Source organism: Silene latifolia, chromosome 11 (genome assembly GCF_048544455.1).
Source record: "Silene latifolia isolate original U9 population chromosome 11, ASM4854445v1, whole genome shotgun sequence".
Classification (NCBI taxonomy): Eukaryota; Viridiplantae; Streptophyta; class Magnoliopsida; order Caryophyllales; family Caryophyllaceae; genus Silene; species Silene latifolia.
This window is the reverse complement of record NC_133536.1, coordinates 192,382,276-192,407,082: the sequence shown is the minus strand read 5'-3', so window position 1 is coordinate 192,407,082 and position 24,807 is coordinate 192,382,276. Positions and strand designations below refer to the sequence as shown.

Genomic DNA, 24,807 nt, shown 5'->3' with positions numbered 1-24,807 from the left:
TAATAAAAGATTGGGCTGAGTTTTTTTCTTTACAACTGGAAAATCAGTTGATTGGTTACGATATCAATCATTCCTAACACTAAATATATAATTACTACAAATAACGCAATTTCAAAATCAGTCAGTGGCAAACAATTTATACCTTGTAAAAAAAAATCGACTTATACTGCCACAATGTCAACTATAACTTTAATTTGTTACCCATTATACAACCTTTAACGTAATAAAAAAAAATCTCCATTAATATCTTCAAATTTACCATATCTCATAAGACAACCTTTCACTGGTCTTATATGGCTTCATATATATTCCAAATCTCGATATCTCGATATTTTGCAAATCGTATGTCTGCAACTTTTCTCCATATATTAAAGAAAAATATAAAAAATTCATTGCCAAAATTAACTTGACTAATAAAAATGTAAATAGTATACTGCAAGTTGTTAAACACCATTACACCATGGTGTGAGTATTTCTTTTAGTTTTTTATTTTGCTACAATGAGTACTACTTTTAACAATATGGATAATTTTTATTTACATGCAATGAGATTATTATTTATTTTTAATAATAAAAATAATAGAGGTTAAGACAAAGATAATTTAAATTTTAACTAAGGTTAGTTAACATCCCGTTTTTACCTCTTAATACTATTATATACATATTTTAAATTTAGTAGGTTATAACATTAAATTAAAACTATAGTTAATTTATGTAAATAATTTAATTTAGAACGACTCTATATAATAAAATCTATAAAATGCCATGCTGTAGAACGAGATCTAACCGAGTTTGCAACTAATAAGGTAAGATAATGGAGAGAATAATTCTCCTAATTATTCTCTAACAAAAAATGCCTCTGCCACCAGCCATTTATGCTCTAGAACCACCTCATCTTTCAGCCTTCACTTCCTCCCTCTAAACATGACATAAACCCACCTTTGATTAGCCACAATAAAGGCTTGAGAGACACCACAAAATAGCCACCACAGCCGCCTTAAACTACCCTCAAAAGCCGTCATTTCAGTCCTTCAATTACCCTTAGTACGCCCCGAAACCTCCTCAAACTCAGCCCTAAGCCCGTCCCCTAACTAGGTTCCCAAGAAACCAAAGAGCACGTCTCAAAATAGTCTTTTGAGCCTCCCAAAACTGAGCATAAAGCAAAAAAAAAAAATTAAATTAAGAGACAAGAATTAAAACCAAGGTTTTATGATTGTATAAATGAGATGAATAAATTTGTCTAGGTCATAAAGAAGGATCGATGGAGCACTTTGATTTAAGTAACAATACATCATTCAATTGATTAATGAACAATTACATCATCATGGTACACGAGGCTTAATATTAACGGCTGCAACGATCGAATGTACAACAATCATGTTATTCTAGCTATTGTTATTATCAATTTTACGTTTCGCCGTGCAGTGCATTTGCATTATCAAGTACTCGAGCTTCTCCAATAAATGTCCAACCAAATCCCAGTATTAAAATTTATCTATTGATTTGATGCCAAAAGTTTTCTTGATCTGCTATTTATTGAGTTCATGTATGGCTCTTTACATTGGCATGGGCATGGACAAGTGTAAGAAGCTTGATTTGAAGATGTTTGAGAAACATGACCTGATGCGTGATCTGATGATGCTCTAGAAAATTGCTTGGATGAGTGTTGAGAAGAGTGACTAGATGCTTGAGCTAAAGATTCTTTCGACGATTTGTGGGCCTCATGGCTCCAAGATGTCCTTGAAGACGATTGACCTAAGTGATTTGATTCTTTCGTAGATGATCTTTTATGTGAATGTGATGATTCTTTACGCGATCTTTTGCCCGATGACTTAGATGATTGGATGCATGCTTCACCTGAGTTTGAAGCTTCACTCGCCGATGTCCCTAAATCTTGGTTATGTAAACTACTGGAGTTCTTGTTAGATTCTTTGCTAGATGACTTGTTTGAATTATTGTTCAAAGATTCTCCCGATGATTGTGATGATGCTTGACCAGATGTTTGACTTGACGACGTTCTAGAAGATTGTTCTAATGCCTTGTTCATGGACACTTTAGATGATTGTCCTGATTCTTTACTTGATCCTTGTCCAAATGATTGACCTACAAAAATTGACAGTTGTCCATGATATATATTTATTATAACTCAAACTTATTATAAGCCTAAGTCAAATCACTATGGGCGTGTTTGAATGAATGGATTTGGACAGAAAGGGAGGGGAAGGAACTGGAGGGATGAGAAATCCATTGTTTGGTTAGTAAAATGAAGGCGGCAAGATTTTGAGGGGAATGAAAATAGATTCTTCCTCCAAGCCAAATTATTTTCCCTTATAGGAAAAATCACCTTCTCTGGTACCTCCTTCCCCCTCCCCTGTATTTCCCTCCTCTTTTGGTATCCAAACATGGCATAAGTGAATGTTTTACCAAAACCTTGTTGTCCATAACTTTTTTTAATATAGATTCTTACTTGAAGTTGATCCTGAGCTTCCTTTTTCTTCAGCTGATGATGATGATTTTCCATAGGATGCACCTGACTTTGATGATTTACTCGGGGAACCAGCCGATTGCGAATCTTGATTAGATGGTTTGTTTGATATTTGCCCTGATATGGATGTTTGCGCTCCAACTTTTGATGATTCAGCTGAATTTAATGCCTGATTGCAGGCTTTGTTTGTACTTTGGCCCGAGTTTGATGTCTGGCTCGAGGATTCACTTGATTTTGAAGCTTGGCGACTTGCTTGACTCGAGTGTTTTCCAGAACTTTTATTAGAAAACTGGTTCGATTCTTTGCTCGAAGATTTTCCAATGGTCTGAGATGATGCTTGACTTGAAGCTTGACCAGATGCTTCACCTAAAGGTTGTTTTGATTCATGATTTACTCCTTGACCAATTGATTTCCCTATACATAGTTCACCAAATTTAGTGTGCGATTGATTCAATCCTTAACCGAATGACATCTCAATAATTCTCAATAACTTTACAAGATCTTTACTATTGACTATTTGACAAGAAAGGTTGAAGCTTAGATAAACTGTAATTCTAATTGGTTAAGCTTAAATTTATGGTATATACCTGAAGTTGAGGCTTCATTTGAACCACTTCCAACAGATTGGTTAGAATTTTTACTCACAGCTTGGCCGGAAGTTCCACTAGACTTTGATGCTTGACTAGAAGATGATCCTGAAGATTGGCTCGCAGCTTGGCCGAAGGTTTCACTTGACTTTAATCCTTGACTAGAAGATGATCCCGAAGATTGGCTCGTAGCTTGGCCGGAGTTTTCACTAGACTTTGTTGCTTCACTAGAAGATGATCCAGAAGATTGGTTTGCAGCTTGGCCGGAGTTTTCACTAGACTTTGCTGCTTCACGAGAAGATGATCCAGAAGATTGGCTTGCAGCTTGGCCAGACATTTCACTAGACTTTGATCCTTGACTAGAAGATGATCCTGAAGATTGGCTCGTAGCTTGGCCATAGTTTTCACTAGACTGACCTGATTCACTAGAAGATGATCCAGAAGATTCGTTCGCAGCTTGGCCGGAGTTTTCACTAGACTTTGCGACTTCACGAGAAGATGATCCTGAAGATTGGCTCGCACCCTGGCCGTATTTTTCACTAGACTTTGATGCTTCACTAGAAGATGATCCTGAAGATTGGCTCGCAGCTTGGCCGGAGTTTTCACTAGACTTTGCTGCTTCACTAGAAGATGATCCAAAAGATTGGCTTGCACCTTGGCCAGAGGTTTCATTAGACTTTGATCTTTGACTAGAAGATGATCCTGAAGATTGGCTCGCAGCTTGGCCGGAGTTTTCACTAGACTTTGATGCTTCACTAGAAGATGATCCAGAAGATTGCTTCGCAACTTGGCCAGAGTTTTCACTAGACTTTGCTGCTTCACGAGAAGATGATCCTGATGATTGTCTCGCAGCTTGGCTAAGGGTTTCACTAGACTTTGATCCTTGACTTGAAGAGGATCCTGAAGATTGGCTCGCTGCTTTGCCGGAGTTTTCACTAGACTTTGCTGATTCACTAGAAGATGATCCAGAAGATTCGTTCGCAGCTTGGTCGAAGTTTTCACTAGACTTTGCTGCTTCACGAGAAGGTCCTGAAGATTGGCTCGCACCCTGGGCGGAGTTTTCATTAGACTTTGATGCTTCACTAGAAGATGATCCTGAAGATTGGCTCGCAGCTTGCCTGGAGTTTTCACTAGACTTTGCTGCGTCACTAGAAGATGAGCCAGAAGATTGGCTCGCATCTTGGCCGGAGGTTTCATTGGACTTTGATCCTTGACTAGAAGATGATCCTGAAGATTGGCTTGTAGCTTGGCCGGAGTTTTCACTTGACTTTAATGATTCACTAGAAGATGATCCTAAGTATTGGTTTGCAGCTTGGCCGGAGGTTTCACTAGACTTTGATCCTTGACTAGAAGATGATGCTGAAGATTGGCTCGCAGCTTGGCCGGAGTTTTCACTAGACTTTGTTGCTTCACTAGAAGATGATCCTGAAGATTGTCTCCCAACTTGGCCGGAGGTTTCATTAGACTTTGATGCTTGACTAGAAGATGATCCTGATTGATCCGAGTGTTGACCGGAACTTTGGTTTGATTCTCCGTTGAAATATTGTCCCGATGATTGAGACGACTCTTGACCTGATGCTTGTCCAAATGATTTACTTGAAGAACCTCTGGAATATTGTGATGAAATTTGCCCTGACGTTTGCTCGGCTGCTTCACTTAAAGATTGTCCTGAGTGTTGCGATGATACTTGCCCTGAAGCTTTGTCAGATGCATCACTTGATGATTGTTTTGATTCTTGATTTGCTCCTTGCCCGAATGATTTCCCTGTAATATTACAACATAGTTAATGTTCATTTGATTTCATCCTTGTCCATATGATTTCCTTATAATTTTACAGTATATTTGTTTTTGAATAATTTTGAAGATTGTTCATAACATAAGCTCGATGGTTGGATATGCTCTACTTTTATTTAAGTAAGCTTGATTTGATGGTATACTTGAACTTGAAGTATCATTTGAAGCACTTCCATTAGATTGGTTATAATTTTTGCTAGAAGCTTGGACTGAGGTTTCATTAGACTTTGGTACTTGACTAGAAGATGATCTAGATAATTGACCTAGGCCTTAACGACCAAAACTATTAATAGACGCTTGGTTTGATTCTCTACTGGTAGATTGTCCTGAAGATTGCGATGTTACTTGACCATATACTTGCCCAGATGTTTTACCTGAAGAATGCCCTAAAGATTGCGATGGTACTTGTCCTGATGTTTGAACGGCTGCTTCATTTGACGTTTGTCCAACATTTTGCGATGATACTTGGCCAAATGCTTCATTTGAAGATTGTTTTGATTCTTGATTGGATCCTTGCCCAAGTGTTTTTCCTGTAAATATTTCACTAGATTTAATGTTCGCTTAATTTCATCCTTGTCAAAATGATTTAGTTTTAATTTTACGTGGTCTTTATTTTTTAGTATTTTAGAAGTTTAGTCAAAACATGAGCTTTAATGGTTGGATATGGTCTAATTTCAATTTGTCTAACTTCCATTTGATGGTATACCTGAAGTTGTAGTATCTTTTGAACCACTTCCATTAGATTCGTTAGAATGTTTGATCGAAGCTTGGTCTGAGGTTTCAGCTGACTTTGATGCTTGACTAGAAGATGATCCAGATAATTGGCTAGATGATTGACCCGAGTCTTCACGACCAGAGCTATTAGTAGAAGTATGATTTGATTCTCCACTGGAAGATTCTCCTGAAGATTGCGATGAAACTTGACCAGATGTTTGCCCATATATTTTACTCGAAGAATGTCCTAAAGATTGCGATGATTCTTTTCCCGATGTTTGGCCAGCTGCTTCATTTAATGTTTTTCCCGCGTTTTGCGACGATCCTTCGCTTGATACTTGGCTGGATGCTTTAGATGAATTTTTTGAATCCTGATTTGATCCTTGTCCGAATGATTTTCCTGTAAATATTGCAACAGATTTAATGTTCGTTTTATTAGATCCTTGCGCAAATGATTTCCCTTTTAACTTTAAATAATCATTAATTTTATTATTTTTTTAGATGATTGGCGAAACATGAAGTCGAAGCATGCACAAACTGACAAACTCTTATTTATTTGCTTACATGTGCTTAGATGGTATACCTGAAGAAGTTCCATTTGATTCGGTTCCATTAGATTGGTTAGAATTTGTGGTCGATGCTTGGCCCGAAGTTTCACTAGACTTTGATGCTTGACTAGAAGATGATCCTGAAGACTGACTAGATGATTGACCTGAGTGTTGACTAGAACTTTGGTTAGAATCTCTATTCGAAGAGTTTCCCGTAGATTGCGATGATACTCCACTTGATGCTTGCCCGAATGCTTTATTTGAAGAAAGTCCCAAAGATTGTGATGATATTTGCCCTGATGTTTTGCCAGCTGCTTCACTTAAAGATTGTCCTGAATTTTGCGATGATACTTGTCCTGATGCTTCACCAGACGTTTTACTCGAATAATTTCCTGCAGAATGTGAAGATTCCTGCCCCGATGTTTGGCCATATGCTTTACTTGTTGAATGTCCTGAAGATTGGGATGATACAGTACCTGAGGCATGGCCAGATACTTCACTTGTAGATTGCCCTGAATTTTGCGATGATACTCGGCCAGATGCTTGACCAGATGTTTCATTTGTAGAATGCCCTGATGATTGGCTAGAAGCTTGACCCATTGACAATTTAGCCGATTGTCCTGATTCTTGATTTAATTGTGATTGACCTACATTATTTTGAAATTAATAAATAAAATTAGTATGTTTAATCAAATATTGTTTATATGTGTCCTTAGCATTTAAATCGTTATCAAGTATTTACCTGAAGTTGTGTCATTAATACCATTTTTAGAAGACTTGTCCATATCTGAAGACCCAGTTGATTTCGATGTTTGATCCGAGGTATTATTTGATTTCGATGAACTATTTGCGTTTTCTGCGGAGTTTAAAACTTTGTTTGAGGCTTCAGCCGATGATTTACTAGAGGCTTCTCCTGATGATGACTCTTGGTCTAAGGATCCAACAGATTTTGATGTATTGTCCATGGTTGTGTCTGCTTTTGAAGCTTCACTTGTTTGTGATGTTTGTCCTGAAGTGTTGCTTGAATTTGACGTTTCGTTAGCATTTGAGCTTGATGCCTGGCTTGTGGCACCATTGGATGTTTGACCTGTTATTTTTCTACGATAATCAGAACTTTTTTGCTTATGTCACATATTTGAAAAAAATACATTATTTTATGTTTGGTTATCGTACTTTTTGGAACATGTTTTTGAACTTAAAACTACCTGAAACTGATGCATTATGTGAAACTCTTCCAGAAGATTGTTCAATTTGTTTGGCCAAAGTCTCATATGATTTTGATGCTTGTTGTGAGTCTTCAGTAGCTTTTGATGCATCATTCGAAGTAGTACTAGAGTTCGATGCTTTACTAGAGGCGTCTCCAGATGATTTGCCAGAGGTATCTCCTGATGATGATGATGCTTGGGTTGAGGATTTGTCAGATGTAGATGATTGGCTCAAAGACGCACTAGTGTTAGATGCCTTATTACTACCTTCATTTGCTATATCTGTGGAGTTGGATGCTTGGCCTGAGGCTTTGCCGGATGTAGAAGCATCACTTGATTCTGATTTTTGTCCCGAGGTTTTGCTTGATTTTGACGCTTCACTAGAAGTTTCACTTGATGCTTGGCCTAGAGCTTCATTGGAATTTGATGTTTTACTAGATGCCTCTTTAGGCGCTTGGCCTTTAGATTTGTCATCTTGTTTATTGCTTGAAGATGTTCCCGATGATTGGCTAGTTAATTGTCCTGTGTGTGATGCTTGACCTGATGTTTTGCTCTCAGAAGCCATTCCGTTTGAAACTTCATCGGATTGTTGATTGAATCCATGTTCAGATACTTGACCTATATATCCATTAATATATTAAGACATATAATGGTTAATGATAAAATGTTATTTTATTTTTTACTAGATTGTTTATTTAATCCATGAATATTAATAGATTTTTTTTCTAAAAAATTCAACAAAATGTGAATTTGACGACTTAACCCTAACGTTTGAATTGAATATTGAGTTAAGGACTTACCTGAACCCGAGGTATTTCCTGAACCATTTCCGGAAGATTTGTTAGATTCTTGGCCAGCCGATTTAATTGCTTGATTCGAGGTTGCTGACGATATTGCTGCATTATGTGCGGCTTCTAGTGATTTAGATGCATTATAAGAGGCTTCCCATGATGCATTATGTGTGGCTTCCCATGATTTGGATGCATTATGTGAAGCCTCCCATGATTGGCTGGTTGATTGTCCTATGTGTGATGCTTGACCTGACGCTTTGCTCTCAGGAGCTATTCCGTTTGATACTTCATTAGATTCTTGATTGGATCCATGTTCAGATACTTGACCTATATATCCATTAATATATTAAGACATATAATGGTTAATGTTAAGATGTTATTTTATTTTTTACTAGATTGTTTATTTAATCCATGAATATTAATAGATTTTTTCTCTAAAAAATTCAATAAAATGTGAATTTGAAGACTTAACCCTAACGTTTGAATTGAATATTGAGTTAAGGACTTACCTGAACCTGAGATATTTCCAGAAGATTTTTTAGATTCTTGGCCAGCCGATTTAATTGCTTGATTCGAGGTTGCTGCTGATTTTGCTGCATTATGTGCAGCTTCTATTGATTTAGATGCATTATGTGAGGCTTCCCATGATGCATTATGTGTGGCTTCCCATGATGCATTATGTGAAGCTTCCCATGATTTGGATGCATTATGTGAAGCCTCCCATGATTTCGATGCGTTATGTGATGCGTCCCATGATTTCGATGCGTTATGTGATGCTTCCCATGATTTCGATGCGTTATGTGATGCTTCCCATGATTTCGATGCATTATGAGAGGCTTCCCATGATTTTGATGCATTATGAGAGGCTTCCCATGATGCATGGCTTGAGGATTCAGATGTTTTTGATGAATGACTCGAGGATTCGCTTGATGAATGCGCCCATTTTGATGCTTGTGCTGATTTTGAGGCTTCACTAGATTGTGTTGCTTGACCTGCAGATTTATCTGATCCTTTAACTACTTGAGTTGCTTCGCCATTTCCACCAGAAACGCCGGATTGTGCTAATGCATTTCCCGCCGACTCTTCATTAGATTTTGAAGATTCATGTTTTCCTGATTCGTTACCTGATGATTGGCCAGAATCTGATTCATGGCCCGTAGCTTGGCCTTGCTTTGACGAGTGACTTGAGGATTCATTAGAGTGTGATGTCTGACTCGAGTGTTCAGCCGATTTTGATGACTGACCCGAAAATTCACTAGACCACTGGCCTCCAACATGCCCAGATGCATCTCCTGACGCTTGATTATTATCATCACCACCTGCAGAATCGTCACCTTGTCCTGATTCTTGTCCTTCACTATTATCCTGATCGCCACCTGATTTGTGGCTGGCTTGTTCCGATGCTTGTCCATTGCCACTAGCTCCCCCCGAAAAACTAAATTGCTTATTAAAGTTAAAACCACCTCCAAACTTTACATTTTTATCGACGTTGAAGCCCGCATCAAATCCCTTCTTGAATTTTGCATCACCACCAACATCGCTTTCGACATTAGCTTCATGTTCAGCAGAGGCTTCTACTTGTGCTTCCTCTTGTTTATTGAAGTTGAGGTCACCGCCAATTTCTACTTGTTTATGCAAATTTAAGCCGGCGTCGAATCCCTTATCAAAATCGATATCTCCACCTAACGTTCCTAATAGATATTTCAACGTCAAACATGATTATGTATAGTTTCAGAATAAGAAAAATTATTGTAGACCAAGGTATCATATCTTTTTTTTTTTTTTTTTTTTTTTTTTTTTTTTTTTTTGTGTGTGTGTTATGTTGTTTAACTCACCAAGTTTTCGATGTTCAGAAGGCAAGGGAGCCCCTACGGTAGTTGCTCCAGTAAACATTGCTTTCCCGGCCTCCGACTCCGCTAACGCCCCGCCCACGGGGTGAAGCAACGATGCTTTACATGGTGAAATGACAATCTGGAACAAAATAAGCAAAAACAAACATAATTATATGTTAAAAAAAAAAGGTACCCCCCATCTTTTATATATTTTGATTGAAATATACCTCAAATATAAAATAAACGTATGAAATTTATTTGAATTGAGGGAGTACTTAATAACATCATTAGAGTTTGAAATTCGGGTTTATAATGTAATTGGAATTTTTTAAAAGTAAATTAGACATTAATAGGGTAATTTAGAAGATCAAAAACTAAATAACAAAAATGATTGTCTATTTATCAATAATTTCTACTTGATTTGATTTAAATGACTAATGTAAAGTCGTTTATTTTATGCTTAAATATTGTAAGACGAACTCAATTGATGTATTTAGCACGAAATTATATTACTTTTATAGTTTGTGTGATTTTATAACTTACAAAGACAAAAGTAGTAATCTGTAGAATATATGGTGCCATTGTATTAAACATAATCACAACCCCTTTTTTCTTTTTCTTTTTTTTTTCTTATTTCTATTTTCCTCGCTTTTTCTTTTCTTTTCACTTTTTTTTTTCGAAATAGGCAAAAGAACAAGTTTTTAAGTTTTTTTTCCTTTTTTTCCCCCTTTTTTTTTCTTTTTGTTGTTTTGGAAAAGGAGAAAAGTGGAATGGAAAATTTATAGGAATTGGAATAAAAGAAATTAGATGATCCTACACCAGAAGTTCGTATGCGGAAAGTTTGGAAGTTATGCATGGACAAGAATTTTGCTTAAGCTTTTTTAGTTAGTTAGTTAGTTAGTTAAATAGAGTAAGTGGATAATAAAAAAAAGAAGTTAATTTTACCTTTTCAGAAGTAATTAACACCATTCGTACCAAAAAAAGAAGAAGTAATTAACACCATACAGATAAGTTACTGATAAGGGTAAATAAGTAACGTGAGTGCACGAAGGGAGGGTAACCACTCTCTAATTATGGGATGATTTTAAAAAAAGTTTATATAAGTAATGTAAGGTATGTAAATACTATATATTTTAAGGGTTTTTCTAACATGTGCCCTAAGGGCACATGATAAGAAGTTAAGTAGGGAAAGATTTTCAACATTATATCACTAATTATGGTAAATATAAGTTTTAACTCTAGTTTGTGATGATATATTCTCAACAAACTTTCCCTACTTAATTTCTTATCATGTGCCCTAAGGGCACATGTTAGAAAATCCGATATTTTAAACATGACTTTTGTTATTAGTATAATAACAATTTTCAGCATGATAATTTGATTATTCCAACAACATATATGAAATATCATGTAATTCTCAAAACGAAGTTGTTATTGCGAAACTAAATTGAAGTAAGCTAAATCGAATAGAAATTTGTTGTGATGAATACCGCTGAAATAAGTAAACTGAGCTGAATTGAGATGGGCTGAACTGAAGTGAGCTAAGCTGAAATTAAGCCAAAAAAAGGGGCTTTAATAAGAGTTGAATAAGCTTGTTTATCCGGGGATGTAGCAAGTTACCTCCATTACTTTCATAGTATGTGTAAATCAAACTCTTAAGTTTCACTGGTAACAAATTAGCCTCATAAGTTTTCAAAAATGTGTAATTAAGCACAAATCAAATTTTCTACCATTTTTTTACTAAAATTAATATTTTCTATTATAAAAATGATTTTAAATATAACTATTAAAAATTAAATACAATATATTTCTACATAATCAACGAAAAATGCAAACCAAATTAATTTTAAAAAAAATTTGATCATGTAATTTTGTAACTTCACTTCAATTCTCATATTGTGAACATTTTTTCACCAAAATTAATAAATAAATATTATCAAAATATATTTGAACATATTTTTTTTTATATTTAGGAGTTTTAGAATTTATATTTGATTAAATATTTGGACTTCCAATAATAGTATAATAATTAATTTATAAGTTTTATTCTTAAAAATAATATTTGTGGTTAATTACACATTGAGAGAAACTTATGAGGGTGATTTGTTACATTTATAAATTAGGGGGCTTAATTGCACCTAGTATCAAACTTATGGGAGTAATTTGCTATATTTCCCATTGTTTATCTTATACTCTCTCTAACTTGTAACGTTTTTTTCAATCTTTTCTTTCTTTTGTGGGAAAATAAATTTTGAATAAAAATACAAAAATTAATTGAGTTAAAAAAACTAACATTTGGGACATGATTATTATCATATTATTAATATTCTCCAAATAAAATAATGCAAGGTTAGTACTGGAGCAACTATAACAATTAAAATGACAATCTTATTTATGATATATATATATAAATAAATAAATCCATAATCACGACATCAGTATATAGTACTAAATTCACACGGAGATCACAACCAATACATCATCTCACACAAATAATAATAGTAGAGTATATAATACATAGGATAATTATTATATTAAATTCATACTTTTTATTTAACAAATATAATTATTTTCTAAATATATGAAAAATCACTTGGAAATCCAAATGATGTGGTCTTCAGGAAGGAAATGACAAATAGGAGTCGTCCCTGGCTTAACCTTAAGCACTTGAAAGGCCAAATGTTTAGGATTCCAAGTAGAAGTATTAGTGTGACAAATAACGGCCGCATCAACTTTTGTACCATCGACACCAACCAACGACACCTTGTACGTCTTCGTTGCATCCGTCTTGTGACAATAAAACACACCATACGCGTAATTCATTTTGTGACATATCATGGTGGCGCTTCCTGACACGTACTTAACCCTTTTAATAACATATTTTTGCAATTTAGTTTCTTTTTCGACGGAATTGGTTACCAAAGCGACTTTATTTCCAAGATTAGACGTGACATAGTCGAGCATAGACTCTAACGATGTAACACAATGTTTCTCTTCCCCTTTAATTCCCTTGGTTTCACACTCTTTTAAGGTCTCCTTCATGATCTCGGCCTCATTTGAGCCCGGCGTGACATCAAATCGATGATAAACCGCCGTCATTTTTTCGGATGAGAAGGGAATTGATTCAGCGATTGGTCGTGGTAAGAAGGGAGCGTCATTGGTACTTTTGATGAATTGCATGTTGATTTGCGTTCGAGGTTTTAGGTCTTTTTCGACCAAAAACAGGGCAACATTTGGATTATCATGGAGTTGTGTTTGTGTTGCAGCGTATTTGTATCTGAAAGGAAAAGGTTTTCCTCGATTAACATACACCACGGGATGTTTTCTTTTCGGACCACCGACGGTCACGACTGGTCCTCCTTTGCCAGGTTTCCCGACGTTCACATCAACTCCATGGTTTCCAACTGTGACTCCCGTGGTTCCTACAAATGTACAACCTTATGTTTTAGCTATATAAATAATCAAAATCACATATACAATTTCACAAATAAATCTAAGTATCAACATTAAAAAGTGAAATTGTCTTCTGAGAAGTTCACGAAATTTTTTAATTCTATAAGACAACTTAATAATTAAACTTCGAGAACAAAGACTTAACAATAAACTTCAAGAAAAAAATGTGTAAAAATATATATATTCTTTTTAATTTTTTTTTAAAAAAAAAAAACTAGGAATAGCGACCTCATGCAGATTATGCAATTGATGAGCTAAATGGAGCTTCACTTACTAACCAGATTGTAAAGAATCTTGGATAGTCTTTGGTATGGGAGTGTTGGGCAATAATTTCTTCCAATACTCTTCGGTCGATGGAGCAGCATGGCTTGCCAATACTAGTGCAACCTGTGAACAGTTACAACGTGTAAAATTTTTAATATTGGGTTTTTTAAATGTTTTAATAGGTTTTATGTAAAACGGTTTCAATAATTTTGTTGACCGTTTAAGTAATATGCTCAATTATACAAATAATACATGACTTAGTTTAGTAAAATATTTACGTTGACAAAAACAAACATATTTACTCCCGTATTTGACATTAAACTTATTTGCTCGAGCGATTTTTAGCAATTTTAATCGTTGACCTCTTGACTAAAACGTAGGAACAAATAACATATAGATGAAATAGAAGAGGTGATGAGATGATACATTTCCGGTCTTTTACTCTTTTTAATTATACGTAAAGAAAATGGGTACCCAAAATAAAAACGAAACAACTAAATTCACAAAATCCTTCCTAAGCTAACACCTCAAAACAAAATGTTTAACATTAATTTTAGCTTAATTATTTAAGGTAGCATAGAAAGTATCTGAAAGATTACAATGAAAAATGCAAATATGGAAACGAGGCGAAAGCGGAACTCCATTATTGATTATTAGTAGCTTAAATTCGATAATAGACGCTATAAATAATGGGAAAGAACAATAAAATTATGGAGTTGAAAGATAATAAGGCAATAAGCTAGAGCCTAAGTATTTATAGGAGTTCAATATTGAATATACTTCCTCCATTCAACTCCAAACTACCATAGTACACTTTTCACGTTTGCCAACGCATGTTTTGCGCGGTAAATATCATTAGCTACGTATATGCAAAAATTATAAAAGTTACATATTTTTAATGTACTCGTAAAGACGAATCAAATAAGATCCCACAAGAATATATTTTCACTTATATATTGAGAGAAAATTGCAATTGAAGATTCATTTGTGAATAGTATGCAAAAACCAATATGGTAGTTTGGAGTTAAATGGAGGAAGTATGAATTTTGATTTTTTTTTTTTTTTTTTTTTTTTTTTTTTTTTTTTTTGGTCTAAACCATCCGGTAATTCGAACCACATTGGGCCGACTAATCCGGATTTTGGGGCGTGTCCAAGGATTACGGTATTTAAACCCCTCCCAATCGTGATTGTGGGGGATCGATCCATGACCTCCCTACCAAGCCTTGTGCCCCATCTACGTTACCACTGCACCAACCAACGATTGGTATGAATTTTGATTAATGTGGGTGTCACATCAATTAAGCAAAAGTTTTGGGACGAAATCTTTGTTTGGGACACTCAAGCAAAAAAACACAATAATAGTAGAAAGAGTAAGCGAGTTGATCAAGAGAGATTGGACTGATATTTCGTGCGTTAGTACATTTGTTACCGTGTCGCCACATTGCCAATTTTCCATGTCCAATTCGTAAAAGTATTTGATAAAAAAAATTTAATACTCCCTCCTATTCACTATTTTCTTCCCTATTTCCTTAAACGAATTATTCAGGTTTTCTTCCCCTTTCTTATTTTGGAAACTTTTACTCTTATTTTATTCATCCCTCTCTCCTATTACCAAACCCAACTCAACTTTTACTCTTATTTTATTCATCCCTCTCTCCTATCACCAAACCCCACCTAACTCACAATTTCTTATTTAATTCCTAATTATTCATTTCTCTCTCCAATCCACAAACCCCACCATCTTCCTTTATTCATTCTTTAATTATCTCCTAAAATCTTGTGCCCACATCAAAGGGGAAGAAAACACCGAATAGGAGGGAGTAGAAGTTAAGCGCCATTCTTTTCAACTGATACAACTGCGCCGAATTGAATTAAATGGAGCTTAGATGAACTGAATTGAATTGATTTGAATAGAGTTAAGCTGAACTGAATGGAACTGAAGAATTAATTTTGAAAGGTTGCGCTAAACTTAGTTAAACTGAACTAAATAAAACTCAACTGAATTGAAGTGGGCTGAATAGAGCTGGCCTAAACTGAAGTGAGATGAAATCAAGGAAGAAAGAACATGACTTAACAGGTTTGAGTAGGTCTTCTGAGAGACGGTCCCTCAATAAGTTTATTGAGAGACTATTTTACAATTTTAAGAAAAAGTGGTACTAATGGTAATAAAATAGGTACAAATAATGATTAAAGATAAAATGGGTACATTAATTATGTACATAGGCACAAAATTACTATGTCACGATCAACAACAAAAGGATCACTAAATACAAATAAAAGGGTAAAGAAGACTGATCTCTTAATAACTTATTAAAAAACCGTCTCTCCCAAGTTTTAGTGAACAAGTCTTTTTTTTACAGCCTTAAATGTTGTGTAAAATACATTTTTTAGGTAAAACTAGTTTAATTTCCCGTGAAAATCACGGGACTTCTATACCTTTTCTTTAATAGTTATTTAATTTTTCTTTGTTGAATCATGTATTTATTATTCTGAGTGATATCGTGTTTGATCGACATTTATATGATACTTTCTTAGTTTACAACTTTATTAAAATGATGATTATTATAGAAATAATAGGTAGTATTAACCATAGTTATAGTTTTAGAGATAATTAATAATATTTAATAATTAAAATATTTTTCAATCATTTTCTTTTAACCGTTTAATCAAATAAAAAAATTAAATGAGATAAGTACAATAGATAAAATCACATAGATATACATGAAACATTCTCACTTTAAAAAATCAAATTAAAAAACATGCTACCTTTTTAAATGACTTCGTTAAAACTATAAGAGAATAAGGAGTACTATACTTACACTAAACTTGCATTGCTTAGTCTATACATCTATAATTTATTATTGTACATAATACAATCCCAATAAATTGACTACACATTATCAATTTTGATTACATTTAAAATTTCACCAAAACATGATTCTATCAATAGAAACTACAAAACTAAGATTATAATTGAAATAGTCGTATTTGATAATCGACGATCTCAAATGCCATCATCAACATTCGACAGCTAAGAACGAACTATACATTACAAATGCTTGTTGTATTCATCTATTTTTGTTCTATTCTTCCTCTAATCTCTTCAACATAAAGCTTTGAAAAAAAAACAACAAATGAAGATGGAGTAAAGCATAAAAAGGATAAACTTATCGATGAATTTTTTTTTTTTATTTTTTTTGCTAGGAACATGTTAGCACTACGCCAAATCTGGCCATCAATAATGAACGTATCACAACAGTTTAATGCATATAATAACGACACTTTGATTACCGTTTTCCAAATATTGGCGGAACCTAGACCGCACTAATAAGAATAATGGTTTTTCTCGAAAACGGTTGTTATTATAATGTGACAATGGCTGTTTAACAAACCGTTATCAAAAACGTTTAACGGTTTCCAAAAACTCGTTACAGAATCATTTTTATCAACGGTTGTTAGACAACGGTTACGAATTTAAGAAAACGGCATTTCGAAAACCGTTACTAAATTAACACCAGCAACGGTTTGTGGTACCCGTTGTTATGTTATAACTACGGGTTTCTTGTAACCATTATCATTTTCAATTATGAAAGAACGGTTTTTCAATTCAACCCTTGTCACTATTTGATTAGATTTCTCAGGTTGACCACTGCATGCAAAACTTAATCAAAACTTTAATAAATATTCAATTTGACCAATGATATTCAATTTGACCAAAATAATTCTATAAATATGTTTTCATAATATTTTAGGTCAAAATCAAAATTATCAAACATTTACTCTTTAATTTCTCTCTAAAATTCTCTCTAAATAAAATATGGTTGGTGTATCTGAGCTACAATCACGTTCTCGTTACGCACAACCTTTTACTTGCATTCTCCATAATCTCCCGATTCATTATGATGAGAATAGAAAGGGTTAAATCCTGATTTTGGGTGGTTGACGCAAATGCTTCATGACTCTGGTTTCACTATGGTTAAAAAAGTGTACCCTGTGTCGAAAAACAAGCAAGGTTTTGTAGGCTTCGGTTTTATCGAGTTTGACGAAGCCAACTACCATGATAGTTTTCGTCAGGCAAGAAAATTAGGGGCTAGATTTGTAGGGGAAGATGCGGGGAAGGAGGACTTCTATTCGGATGATAGACAAAAAGGCCTTTATTTATGGGTTACGACCTATCTAGATCATCATCTGCTAAGACATTACAGGAGGCATCACATTCTTGCCATCGTGCCTATGTCATGGGCGAAAGAGACCATTTCACCTGCGTTGCCCGGTGAGAATGAAGGGCCGCTCTACGACTTGCAAATACGTAACTAAAGATATGTATCGCCAAACTTTTATAATTTTTGCAAATACGTAACTAAAGATTTTTATCGCGTAAAACAAGCATTGACAAACGTGAAAAAGCAAATATGTAGTGGAGTTGAATGGAGGGAGTATGTTTTTCGTAAGTTGATGGAATTTATATTTATATTTCGAAAGCATTCCCGCTCCTCACCCTTATAATACCTCGTAAGTTGATGGAATTTATATTTACATTTCGAGCATTTTTTAATAATTAATTATGACATTTATAATTAATAATTGTGATTAAGACGGAATGATATAATAAAAATAATAAATAATAGAATAATGAGTCAGGATGACAATTGGGTAATAATAATATACGATAATTCATATAATAATAATAATAACCGATAATTGTGTTATAATAATAATAATAATAATAATAATAATAATAATAATAATAATAATAATAGTAGTAATAATAGTAGTAATAGTAGTAATAGTAATAGTAATAGTAGTAATAATAGTAGTAGTAGTAGTAATAATAATAATAATAATAATAATAATAATAATAATAATAATAATAATAATAATAATTGCAATAGTAATAATAATAGTAATAGCAATAATAGCAATAGCAATAATAATAATAATAATAATAATAATAATAATAATAATAGCAATAGTAATAATAATAGTAATAGCAATAATAGCAATAGCAATAATAATAATAATAATAATAATAATAATAATAATAATAATAATAATAATAATAATCGGCTCCCCACCAATTTCATGTAAACTTTTATTTTTCTATCTATGAAAGCTGCGCACATCCTTATAATAAAATAATAATAATAATAATAATAATAATAATAATAATAATAATAATAATAATAATAATAATAATAATAATAATAATAATAATAATAATAATAATAATAATAATAATAATAATAATAATAATAGTAACAGCAACAACAACAACAACAATAACAATAACAATAATAATAATAATGTTATACGTATGGTAATTAGTAATTTCCTAATAGTTTCTTAAAGACGACCTTTTTACTAGTATAAAAGCAAGGCATGAGCTACATAATAGGTTTTACTCACATATTTTACACATCAAGGGAGATCTAGGGCATAAGGAAGAAGAACTTACGTTTTATTATCGTCTCAAGGTAAGACCGTCTTATAATTTAATGTATTGATTTTATAACTCTTATAACTCGTGCCTTAGACCATCGTGTGACTAGCTAGCACCATGACCTTGACCATAGACCACCAGGGGTGGGATCGGACTCCCGTTAACTACCTTAGACCGGTGGGAAAGGGGTGTATGAAGGGGTTGTTGTTGGGTGGTTGTTATACACCAGTTACACGTTTTATATAGTTTATGAACCCGTACTTGGACGAGACTGACCTGGGTCTTGGTTGGGTGGCTCCAGGTGTTGAGTCGACCACCGTGGGTGGTTGTGGGTGGTCAAGGGTGATTGTTGGTGCGGTTGTTGCCGAATTTTCGCGAGTGGTTCATTGTTGTCTTAAAACCGTGTATGTGTAGGTGTTGTAGGGGCTGTTGACTGAGTTATGGTGGCTGAACTGCTGCTGGTTCCATCGTGGGTCAAAGAAGACTACGGTGGTGGCCGGTGGTGGTGTAGGGTGGTTGATAAGGGGGCTGGTTTTCACGGTTTTTGTAGGGGTTTGCGGGTTGGTGTTTGTCTGGTAGGGGTTGTGTGTGTTGAGTCGTAGACTGTGGTGGTAGGGTTTAGGACTAGGATTGATGGTGGTGCTGGGTACGGTGGAGGACGATGGTGACCTGTAGTGGTGGTGGTGGTCGTAAGTAGTAGTTTAAAGGTAGAGTTTGTATAAGTCGGGTTTTCGGTATTGGTGGTGTTTGTTGTTTTTTTTCCTAAGCGTGAAAGTGCAGCCGTGTAGGGTGTCGCTGCTGGTTGTTGCTGCGTGGCTGGGCGGTTGGTGTAGTGGTGGTTCACGGTGGCGTCGGGCTGCTGGTGGTTGTCGTGTGTAATGGGTAAAGGGGGGCGCGTTTGTGGGTAGTAGAACACGAGTTCAAACCGTGTTATGGGGATGTTTGATGATTGATCATGAGTGATGACGTAGGATTGTAGTATGGAGTATGGACCTTGATTTAATAATTTGATTAATTGTATATTTAAGAAATTATTTAATTAGTTTATTAATTATTAATAATACATATATTGCTAATTTACATAATAATATAATTATTATAATTAATGAATAAGTAAGATACAAAATTAGGTCAATTGTTTATATTTTATATAACTAAAATAATTAGTAATTATAATTAATATCTTATTTAGGTGACGGAATTATGGAGGAGCATTGCTAGCTTTTGTTTACTTAGTTAATTGGAGTGCTATAAATTGGATTTGCTAGAAAGGTAGGATAACTACTCAATTTGTCTTACTATTTAATTGATAAGAGTGATTATGGAATTGTGTGAATGAATTATTAGATGTGGATTATCTATCATTGGATTATGCGTTGGTTGTTGGTTTATTCATATCATATTCGTTGGATACCTCAGACTCGTTCTGGGATGATTATTGTTGTTGGCATGGCATTTGCATTGGATACCTCAGTTTAATACTGGGATGATGGATACCTCAGTTTTATTCTCGGATGATGGATACCTCAACCTTGTGTTGGGATGTTGGATACCCCGGGCCAGGGATTGGCGGGATGAACGGGTGTTTCGGGTGATGAGTTCAGTGTTAATTGCATATCATATCATTTCGCCTTGTATTGTTGTTGGTTATTCCTACTCAACCTCGTGGTTGACAGTGTATTCGTGAACACCTGTGATGAACCGTAACTAGGGAGCAGACTTGACAGATACTTAAGATTAGCTTACTTGGGAGCTTATGGAGATGATTGAGGACTCGGCCAGTCTATTTAGAAGTCTAGCTCATATAGTTTATTAATCACTTTATTTAATTCCGCTGCGAGTTGTAATTAATTTTATATTAAGTTTATTTAGTTTGATTAATTTGTAATAAACATGTAATCGCTAAATTTTATCTAAAGTACTTTGATTTGTTGTACTTTTCTATTCACTATCTCGGGAAACCGAGATGGTAACGCTCTCATTTACTTGGGTAGCCTAGCTAAAGGCTCCTAAATAAATGGGGGTGTTACAACCCCCGCCAAACTCGACGAGGGCGCACCGCCCGAAGCCATCATGCGCATCATTGCCCGGGTAGATAGTTTGAACCAAATTCAATCCGGCTAACCGAATCAAACCTATTAACCTGTCGTATAGCCTTTCCATGCCCAAGCCAACAATCGGCAAAGCAGAGCATCCGGGTCGTGTGAGAGGGGTATCGATGCATGTTGGTATCACTAAGTATTTTGGGAAAACTTCTCGAAGGATGATGAGTGGTGATGATTCCAAGAAGGTAATCTAATAAATGCTGTATTTGATTCAACATAATTTATAACTATATATGCTGACATTAATTTCTACAACACAACTACAGAAAATGGCTAGGTTGATGCTGAGAATGGTGGAAACTGGGGAAAAGCCATCAGAAGAAGAGTTGGATAGGGTTCAAGAAGTCATAAAGGAAGAAGAAGAGGAGGAGGAGGAGGAGGAGGAGGAGGAGGAGGAGGAAAAAGAGGTAATAATATTTATGTCTTATATATAATGTGTTATATGATTTGGAAAATCAGTACGTGTTATATGGACAAGTGTTAATGTACAGAAGGAAGCCGAGGAGGACATGGGAAGGGAGAAGGAAATTGCAAAGGAGACTGAGGTGGGAGCCGAGGATCGATATCAGGCAGTTGAAGAGGAAGCCAGGAAGGCCGTGACACAGGATGAGATTGTTGATGATGAAACGTTATTCTCAACATCGAAAAAGGTAATAGCTGCTAGTTTATAATTATTTATATCATACACATTTTTTACTTATGAAATTTATTAAAGGTAGTGAATGTATGTGTAATAATTGATTAAAGCTGCCGTGAAGGGCGATTGCCAGGTGGCTTGTCGTCTGTTCTATTTACAAGGGAAATTGAAAGTTATTGTTACCAGAGGATAGGTATTTGCCTACGACCGGCTTCAACAAGTTACGGTTCATGGTATTCCCCTTCGTGACAAATGAAAGAAAGTGGAAGCGTCCCAATTATATAAAGACGGGTATGGGAAAGTAAAAGTATCATTTCCTAATGAGGAGGTCAATTATTTGAGCCCTAAGTTCTTATGTGCAATAGCCTGACAACCTCATCAATGTTGTCATCCCCGAGGTACCTATATGCAGACGTTAATAATTACATGTTCTTTATATATATTAGGTCCGAATATTAATATATTGTAAGTACTTTAATATTTACATTTGCAGAAGTTAAGCAAAGCCATAGCGGCAGCTAAAGCTATTACTACTACGTCAACGGACGAAGTCACCGAAAGGACTACGTCTTCCCCAAAAACAAAACCACACGACATACAATATAAGCCAACTACTTTTGCTACAGTCAAGCCTGCTTATGATTCTTATTATGAATCGTGTTCATATTAGAAAAAAATGGAAACTACTTCGCTAAAAGCTTTGCACAACCTGGGTATAAAGAAGTCACCTAGAGAGGATGTAGTCATGATTAACATTGAAGAAGAAATTATGGGTGTAGCTGATATAGCCGTACTGGACCCGAAGCAACTGATGGAATTTGTCGACCTTGACAATTTAGATGATGTTTACATTTTGATTTGGATGAAGTAAGTTTTATTAATAAAACTATTTAGTCATTTCCATTTACGAATAACAATGTTTGTTTAAATTATCAATTAGAATAACATTCTTTGTTCCATGTGGCGTAATAGGTACCTGAATAATCAGATAGCTGAGAAGAAGTTCCCAATTCACGCCCCGGATTCTTGAGTCCTAAGGCGTTCCCTGTGCACAGAATTTCATACGAAGAACAAATCAATTGTATCGCTCGTCAGTTGATGTCGACCAAAAAACTATGGCTTGCCCCTTACAATGAGAATATTTATGTATAGTACGTGATTATTATAATGAATCACGATTCTATAAATTTATTATTAACATGCTTACATGCGTGTAGATGAACTAACAGTTCAATGTCCCAAATTGAATAGGAAGCATTGGGTGCTAATGGCAATCCAAGTAGAAACGAAAACAGTGTACTGGATTGACTCACGCGAAGGCAAACCCTCTGACAGTATAGTAAAGATGATAACTGAGTAAGTTTACAACCTTCAATAATGTCATTTGTTATTGTACGACTTGAGCCATATATATGCAAATAATAATGGCATACGTGTATATTTATGAATTAGTGTTTTGAAGAAAAAAGAAGATTATGTCCACTTGGGAAATATGAAAGAAACACCGATCCCAATTTTATCACGCTATTAGTAAGTGTATTCTTAATAATTACTCGTATCATTTAATTTATGTTTATACGAGAGGTTGATTATCTAATTCAGCTGATTTGTGTGTGATTTATATAATAGTCTCCTAAAGCTTCAGACGCCAAACAATGCGCCTTTTACGTTTGTCAGTCCATGTGGGAGGTTATCAACGGAAATTATTCATTCATTCCGACACGGGTTAGTGTGATTTAAAAACTATTTCAGACGTAAATTGAGTTCAATTCTGTATACTTCCATGTATTCTGTCTATTTTGATTATGTATATTTTGAATTGTAGTTTCTACTAATCCTCAACAAAGCCCCAGACTATTCGTCAGAAGACATCACCCCGTTGAGAAATATGTGGGCCATTTATGTTGTTTCATTAGCGGAGTCTCAATAGTTTGCTCATGTGTAGATACCTCATTTCTGCACCTCCCGCAAACCACCCGGTGATGATTGGGCCGCATGTTTGATACGCGGAACGATTTGTGACAGTTCGTAAGATTATCGTCAAGTGATTGCTCAAATATTAAATGTCGACCTCTTAGTTGTCATCTACGTACCGATACGGTCGTTTTGGCGATAATTAGAGTACATTCGAGTCCGGGTCAAAAACCGTCTCCATTTTTCGATAATCGTTAAATCCCGAGTCGGAATATTTCGGAATGTTCCGGATATTTCTATTCCATATTTTATAAATTTTATCTTTTGGCAAATAATATCCCGTAATATTCATAAGATAATCGAATTATTTCCGTCCTACCATAACTCAAACGCGGAAATCTTTCTTTCAGAGAGGAAACCTCTCGGGAATAGACGCAAGCCAGTCTTGCGCCTCTTCCAAGAGACGCAGTGGCTGCTGCGCCTTTTCCCAGGCCCTTCTTTGCATGTCTTACGTATATTTTTCATATCTTTCCGAGATTCACTTCCAAAAAGTCTCCGAAACCCTAATTCCGTCGTGTGATTAGTATAAATAGGAGCCTTCGCTCCTCATATTTCTCACGCGAGTGTCCGCCCTTCTCTTCTCCCTTTGCATTCTAGACTTCGTTCTTACTAATTGGCGCCTACGTGCTTGAACATTCGACCACGTAAGCTCGGATCTTCCGGTACCAGACCTCTCCGTTGCATGACCGACCAATTTGACCAACTACACAATAATCAATCTAATTAATCAATCAACTTAATCGTTTTCCTCTTACGAGGGCACTCTCTTTGCATTCGCGTCGAGCATCACTAATTGATATTCTTGGTCCTTCTCGTTTCGTCAACATGTAAGTCTGAGGGTGTATAATCCTTATTTGTTTATTGTATTTATTTTTATTGTATCACTCATGTAAGGTTTACGTCGAAAATACCTCATTAAAACCGATTTCTAAAACCGTCTTTAAAACCTTTTTTTACGGATTTTTCGAGAAGATCGACA

General features: G+C 35.0%; 3 protein-coding genes across 3 annotated transcripts; all 3 read right to left on the bottom strand.

Moving 5' to 3' along the window:
* Positions 1 to 1,274: 1,274 nt before the first annotated feature.
* LOC141612205 (uncharacterized) lies at positions 1,275 to 7,211 on the bottom strand. The gene is made up of 7 exons (XM_074430930.1): positions 6,870 to 7,211; positions 6,163 to 6,774; positions 5,572 to 5,979; positions 5,240 to 5,395; positions 3,072 to 4,835; positions 2,467 to 2,898; positions 1,275 to 2,102 (listed from the first exon to the last, which is right to left on the bottom strand). Exons 1-7 carry the CDS (start codon positions 7,090 to 7,092, stop codon positions 1,495 to 1,497), a joined length of 4,203 nt encoding a protein of 1,400 aa, XP_074287031.1. The 5' UTR covers positions 7,093 to 7,211; the 3' UTR covers positions 1,275 to 1,494.
* Positions 7,212 to 7,291: 80 nt separating this feature from the next.
* LOC141614534 (uncharacterized) lies at positions 7,292 to 10,672 on the bottom strand. The gene is made up of 5 exons (XM_074433279.1): positions 10,499 to 10,672; positions 9,959 to 10,094; positions 8,633 to 9,814; positions 8,133 to 8,450; positions 7,292 to 7,950 (listed from the first exon to the last, which is right to left on the bottom strand). The coding sequence occupies exons 1-5, from the start codon at positions 10,547 to 10,549 to the stop codon at positions 7,292 to 7,294; spliced, it is 2,346 nt and encodes a 781-aa protein (XP_074289380.1). The 5' UTR covers positions 10,550 to 10,672.
* A 1,718-nt stretch (positions 10,673 to 12,390) lies between these two features.
* Positions 12,391 to 14,372, bottom strand: LOC141615253 (BURP domain protein RD22-like). Its single transcript, XM_074433689.1, has 3 exons — positions 14,272 to 14,372; positions 13,687 to 13,795; positions 12,391 to 13,377 (listed from the first exon to the last, which is right to left on the bottom strand). The coding sequence occupies exons 1-3, from the start codon at positions 14,314 to 14,316 to the stop codon at positions 12,545 to 12,547; spliced, it is 987 nt and encodes a 328-aa protein (XP_074289790.1). The 5' UTR covers positions 14,317 to 14,372; the 3' UTR covers positions 12,391 to 12,544.
* Between the last annotated feature and the right edge of the window lie 10,435 nt (positions 14,373 to 24,807).